This window comes from Populus euphratica, unplaced genomic scaffold (genome assembly GCF_000495115.2).
Source record: "Populus euphratica unplaced genomic scaffold, PopEup_1.0 scaffold79.1, whole genome shotgun sequence".
In the NCBI taxonomy this organism is placed as follows: domain Eukaryota; kingdom Viridiplantae; phylum Streptophyta; class Magnoliopsida; order Malpighiales; family Salicaceae; genus Populus; species Populus euphratica.
Window position 1 is genome coordinate 222,221 of NW_011499959.1, and position 6,338 is coordinate 228,558.

General features: G+C 36.2%; 1 protein-coding gene across 2 annotated transcripts; it reads left to right on the forward strand.

Annotated features, from left to right (window-relative positions):
* Window positions 1–937: 937 nt before the first annotated feature.
* LOC105138540 (uncharacterized) lies at window positions 938–5,826 on the forward strand. 2 transcript variants are annotated; one of them, XM_011044645.1, is made up of 15 exons: window positions 938–1,105; window positions 1,202–1,280; window positions 1,386–1,496; window positions 1,690–1,787; window positions 1,965–2,048; window positions 2,285–2,418; window positions 2,585–2,657; window positions 2,754–2,799; window positions 2,944–3,053; window positions 3,151–3,258; window positions 3,327–3,386; window positions 3,994–4,055; window positions 4,492–4,804; window positions 5,489–5,692; window positions 5,741–5,826. In XM_011044645.1, exons 1-14 carry the CDS (start codon window positions 1,028–1,030, stop codon window positions 5,678–5,680), a joined length of 1,548 nt encoding a protein of 515 aa, XP_011042947.1. In that variant the 5' UTR covers window positions 938–1,027; the 3' UTR covers window positions 5,681–5,692; window positions 5,741–5,826. The 2 variants fall into 2 exon arrangements, with proteins under 2 accessions (XP_011042947.1, XP_011042946.1); XM_011044644.1 differs by lacking the exon at window positions 5,741–5,826 and having other exon boundaries at window positions 5,489–5,718.
* Window positions 5,827–6,338: the final 512 nt, after the last annotated feature.

A 6,338-nucleotide genomic window follows, 5' to 3' on the forward strand; every position in this document is an offset into this window, starting at 1 on the left:
GAACAGCCATGTGCGTTTCCCTAAAAACATACATTGCAAGCTTCAAACTGTTGAATTCAACGGTTCAAATTTATATATATATGAAAAGTCCTGTACATCAAGATTCATGCCTCAACTAATTAAAAAAGCAAAGAATCTCCGTATTTCATAATAAATATATAGAAGTTCAAATTTTGATGGGGATTAAAGTTTAAGCCTCAGTGCAAGAGCAAAATCCAATGCGAATTAAAGGTAAATACCAGGGGAAAAAATAATTTCAAATAGTTATAGGTGGCGGTGGCCCTTTATGGCGGCCTCCCGGTGGAACCGCCCATGCATCTACCCCACTGGCACATGCTTAAGGTTAGGCCTGTTGCAGTCATGCATGCACCCACCTCCCCAAGGCTCAAGGTATACTTCGTGCGCGAAAGCTAAATAATAAATTTTGGAATGGTAACGAAGATCAAAATTCTTCCTTCAGACAAGGTCGGGATGTTCACATAAAATTGGAAAGTTGATCACTTTTTGATGACTCGCAATAGAAGGTCACCTATGGTGGCCACTCCAACAGCTTACATGTCCTTTCTCTTTCTCTGCTCGAACAACTGTTGGTGTTCGAACTCTCCTTTTTCTATTTTTGTCGGTTGAGCCTCGGGACAGTACGTATCCGATCTTGGCTGTTAGGCCTCTGGCCCAATAGCTTAACCAAATACTAGTTGCTAGGTCATTTTTTTCTCAAGGCCTTTGGCCCATCACTTTTCAATGCTCATAATTGGACCTTATCTTCCATGCCTATTCTAAAGCATCATGATCATCCATGGTCTTCTCAGTCTCAAGCCATTGATTACATGGTTTTAATCTAACCTCAAAAGCCTATGGCCCGATCCATCTCAAAACTCTGGCCATTTTACAAATGCCACCTGACATTAGATATTTCATGCACTGGATTTCATTACCGTTCTCTAAAACACTAAAAAAAAAAAAAAACCCACAAGTCCCCATCTTCACTAAGGTTTAAGCACACGCTTCTCTATCTGTCAATCATTCCATGGCAATTTCAAGCTTAAGCTTTGCTTGTAGACCCGGTTTTCCTCTTAGGCCATCTCTTTTTCACCGCATTCAAAGAGTAAGTGAATTTTACGTTTCTATTAATGTTTACAGTAACTAAGTGAATTTGGATATTTTCTTTCTAAATGTTTTTTCTTTCATTATTTTCTTGCAGGTTCGGTTCAGCTCAGTTGCAGCAATTGAAACCCTTGATGTTCAAGAGAATGTTATCAAAGGCAACAGTCGAAACTTGGGTACGCTTTGCTTTATTGGGCTGTTTTAAAGTTCTCTGCTTTTATGGTGAATTTTGGTTTTTTTTTTCAATTTTGGACTCTTTTTTTTTTTTTTACTTTTTTTAGGGGACTGTAAGGCGCCGGAGTGGAAGAAATTGAGTTCCAAGGAACTTGGACTCAGTAATTCATTGATTTCAATGCCTACAAAGAAGGTCCTCAATGGGCTTAAGAAAAATGGTATTGTTTTGGGTCATAACGAATTCTTTTGTATCTGTGGATTTTCCTTGTTTTGTTGGCGATGAAAGGAAACATAAGTTGTTGGTGATACGTACGTTTATGTTAGGAAAGTTGTTGTTTGTTACTAATGGTCATGATGTTTGTTATAGTCTTTTGTTGTTAAAAGATTGAGTTTTTCTTTTGTTTATTTTAGGATATGAGGTTTATCTCGTGGGAGGTTGTGTCCGGGATCTTATTTTAAAGAGAATACCAAAGGATTTTGATATAATCACATCAGCTGAGCTTAAACAGGTTAATTTATGTTTCGATGCTGTGCTAAGCTTGTATAATTGTTGGTTTCTTTGTCATTTTGTTTAACGTTTGTGATGCCTGAAACAGCTTTAGAATCTGTGTTTAAATGCAATGCCATGATAAAATGTTCTGTTGGAGCTATTTAACAAGCTTGGTGAAATTTAATCATGTGTATAGGTAGTAAGGGCATTTTCACGGTGTGAAATAGTTGGCAAATGGTTTCCCATATGTCATGTGCATGTTGGGGATACTATTGTGGAGGTATGATGCTCTTTTTCTCTCTCACTCTCTGATCATTGCATCTGACAGATCATTGAATTTGGTTATTCTTCAATTTGTTAACTTTGTGCTGCCTGTTGACGACTATTGCATCATGCCACTTCCAATTTTATTCCTCTTTGCACATAATTGCTATAGCATTTGTTTCATGGATTTAGGACTAAATCGTCTACCTTTTTTGTTTTCATTTTTGTGTTTCTAACTCTCTTTAATAACAGGTTTCAAGTTTTAGCACCACAGGACGGAAGTTCAAGGTGGATTTGAGAAATGACATCATTTGTCCCCTTGATTGTGATGAGAAGGATTATGTTCGTTGGAAGAATTGTTTGCAGCGGGACTTCACAATAAATGGGTTAGTAGTTGAAGATTCAAATTAACATTTTCTAGTTAGTGAATATTGGATCTCTATCTTGCAACTCTCCTCATTCTTCAAATGTTTTGACGTGTATGTTTTCCTTCTTTTCTATATATTTTGTTCTGGGACAGTTGTTTTAACATTCATTTGTCTTTGCATGCAGGTTGATGTTTGATCCATTTAAAAGAATAGTGTACGATTATATGGGAGGTCTGGAAGATATTAAAAAGGCTAAAGTGTGAATGTATTTCTTAACTTCGTTTGTTTTTTCCTTATCATTTTTCAATAAGTCACATTGTATATTGTCCTTACATCAGCTTCTGTGGGCATAGGTGCGAACTGTGATCCCAGCTGGTATTTCTTTTCAAGAGGACTGTGGTGAGCCTTTGTCTTCAATTCAACTTCACCATCTATTAACAGTAAAGCATGTGCATTTCTAGTTCATTAACAAGTACCATATGCATAGTCAACACTTTTCTTCTCATGTTCATGATCAGGTTGTATGTGCCTCTCTATTTGCAGCTCGCATTCTGCGTGCAGTAAGAAATGCTGCTCGTTTAGGATTCCGTTTTACAAGGGAAACAGCTCACTTTGTCAAAAATCTTTCTCACTCATTATTAAGACTTGACAAGGTGATCAGCTCTTCCTTGCTTCTTTATAGTTTCCGATACATTTAATTTTATACATGAATGTTTAAACTGACCTAACTCTAGTATCAAAATGTTCTAGCCAAGAATCATGATGGAGATGAACTACATGTTAGCATATGGTTCTGCTGAAGCTTCTTTGAGGATATTATGGAAATTTGGACTTCTCGAACTACTTCTTCCCATCCAGGTTTGTATTTGATGTTTCATTTCTGTGTGACACTTATGTTGCTGGGCTTATATAGATTTGTCTTGCAGGCAGCATATTTTGTTCGTGATGGTTTTAAGAGACGGGATAGGAGATCTAACATGCTTCTGGTAATCTTATTATTTTGGTTGCTCATTTTGTGACTTTCATCTTCTGGTTTGACTATAATTGAGGTTCAATTATAGATCAGGTTATAAGTTCCGGCAAAGCTCGACTACCATGTAGTCTTGATTTTGGTTGGGTGTCTAAAAACAGTGTTTCTTAGAAATTGGGTTTTGTTTCCTGCCTTTCATAGTTACTGATTTTCTAAACTAATAATCCAACAAGGGTATAACCCCGCCCATCGCCAGTTTTGTCAAGAAGACTCTTCCAAGTACACTAATGGTTTAGGGGCTTTAGGTACAGTGTTATTGGATTTCTGAAGTTGCTTGCTTCTTTATACAGTTATACTTGCTACCAATAATAGCTATGTTGTCTGGAATATGAATGTGCGGTTCTCATTAGATGTTGATCTTTAAGATGATTATTTTCAAGCATAATGAGGGTATATGAGGCCCAAAAAGTTTAATCACTCTTGAATTATGTCAGTATTCTGGTATTTGTTTCCTAGTGTATTTTAACTGATTTGGAACTAAGCTTATTTGAGTTTTTATATATTGCAAAAGCACGGGTGGTTGACTTCTTAAATGATTGAAGTGTTTGTTATTTCGTCTGCAGTGTCTGTTTTCTAACTTGGATAAACTCCTTGCACCTGATAGGCCATGCCACAGCAGCCTATGGTAATATTTTTCTTGATCTAAAATTTTGCTTTTCCCTTTTCAGATGCTATAATAAACCAGCACATCATGATCAAAACTTTTCAAGTTTGTTTGTCAACTATGCAATTTATCACCTCTCACTACATGGTGCATTGCTCGTGAATATATATGAAGCTGTTTATTTGATTGAATTAAAATTTGTAAAAACATTATCCATCAATGAAGGTAATTCAAAGTTACATCCTCTGCAGTCACATGCTTTTGAAAATATATTTAATGCATGCTAGGGGTTTTCTTTTTTGATATTTTGTTTCATTTTAACTCTGGTATTTCTAATGTCCTGATTGATTGAAGATCATATTGAAGCAAGCGCTATCTCAAGTAAATCAACATTTAGTACTGGCTGCACATAAGTTACCAAGAAGTCAAGACTCATCACATCATTTATTTTTTCTAGGGTTGGAATCTTAGCATTCCATAAAGCATTAGCTGACCAACCAAGGGATCCTATTGTAGTGGCAGCATTTTGTCTAGCTGTTCACAATGGTGGGGATATTTTAGGAGGAGTAAACATGGCAAGGAAGATCACCAAGCCACATGACATCAGTTTTCATGAGTTAACTGAACCTCGGGATCTGGACTCTGATATGCTGATTGATGAGGTTGTGGATTTCGCTGCATCTGTTAAACAAGTTTTAAATTGGATGACCGATGAGTATTATGTTTCACTGGCAATGGCAGAGTACCCTCAAGCACCATATTCAGATTTGGTGAGCACTTCCTTTTCCTTTTCCCTTTTCCTAGCGAGGCTATGTTTGACTTTGTCATAGTCATCCTATTACGAAAAACAGTAAGGATCCTGATAATGCATAAGAAATAGCATTATGAGGGATATGCTTTTGGAGGGGCCATTGCTTTTTTGCAATGGTAAAAATTGCACGGGCTTGCAACCAGAAAAATGGAGGTTCAAGTCTAGAGAACAGCCACTTATCCCAAAATTCTAATAAATATAACTGTCTTGAAATCATCTCTGAGATTTAGTTCCATACTTTGGCTCCATGACTAGATAAAGTTTCATATTTGAACTCTAGATATAACAATTTCCTCAACTTATGACATATTTCATTTTTATTGATATAGTTTCATTTTAAGTGGTTCAAATAATACCGGTAGTGGGAAATATCTCTGGTATCAGCTATTTTCACCAGAAGTAAAACTGCTGATGATAAAAACAGGACCTCTCCACTATTCATAAAAGGTAGGATCAGTGCCAACGATTTATGCAATCTATTCGCAGATGAGGGTGGATATTATTTCCACATGTAGGCTTAAGAATGGAGCTAGCTATTGTGCGGAGAGTATCTTGCTTTCTCAATGTTTTTTCTTCAATACTTTCGGTGTATATATATATATATATCATTGGGAATATGCCTCACATGATCTACAATATGCAGGTGTTCTTTCCGTTGGCAGTGTATTTAAGAGTGTGCCGGATTTTTGAGTGCTCAAGAGATGGCCCGGAAAAAGGTTTTACGCCAAAGCGAGGTAGAAAGATCGATTACGAGATGCTGGGTTTGGGAAGCCTGCAGGAAGTTCGGCATGCTTTTGCGAGGGTTGTTTTTGATACTGTGTACCCGCTTAATTAAAACACTATAAATTGAACACTGTAATTATCATTTTTTGCCTTTCTGTTAATTAACACTGTAATTATCATTTTTTGCCTTTCTCATGAAAAATCATTGAACTAGCTATTGATTTTAATGGTTTTTTCATAAGTTTTATTGGTCATTATTAGATTGATTAGTGATTAGAGATAATAAAAAAAAACCAATAATTAAAACGAGAAAATCTTCAAAAACTTATTTGAAAAAACTGAATCAAGAAAAAAATAGTGAATGAACCAATAAGAAAAATCCAGAAAAAAAAAATTCAATTTGATTGGTTTTGATTTTAGGAGTGCAGAACCTGATTCAGCTATAATTAAATCTTGCTATAAAAAGAACACAGGAATGAAAGGTTCTCTATCCAAATCAAGCTGTCCCCACTCTTCCTCTCACCATCTCCTTACTCTTGCCTCTCCCTCCACCAAAACATCTCCACCAGAAATCTGGCCGAACCACCTTAAATGGCTAGAGACAATAGACATTGCTAGTAACTAATGTTGTTACTGCGATCTTCCTGCACTTGCACTTATTCGGGATTCTACTGTTAAGGTATATTGTCGATGCAAGTTTCTTTAATCTGTAGAACAATCATTTTTCGTCATATTCTTTTCTAACAACTCGCATTTAAGTCTAATAGAAC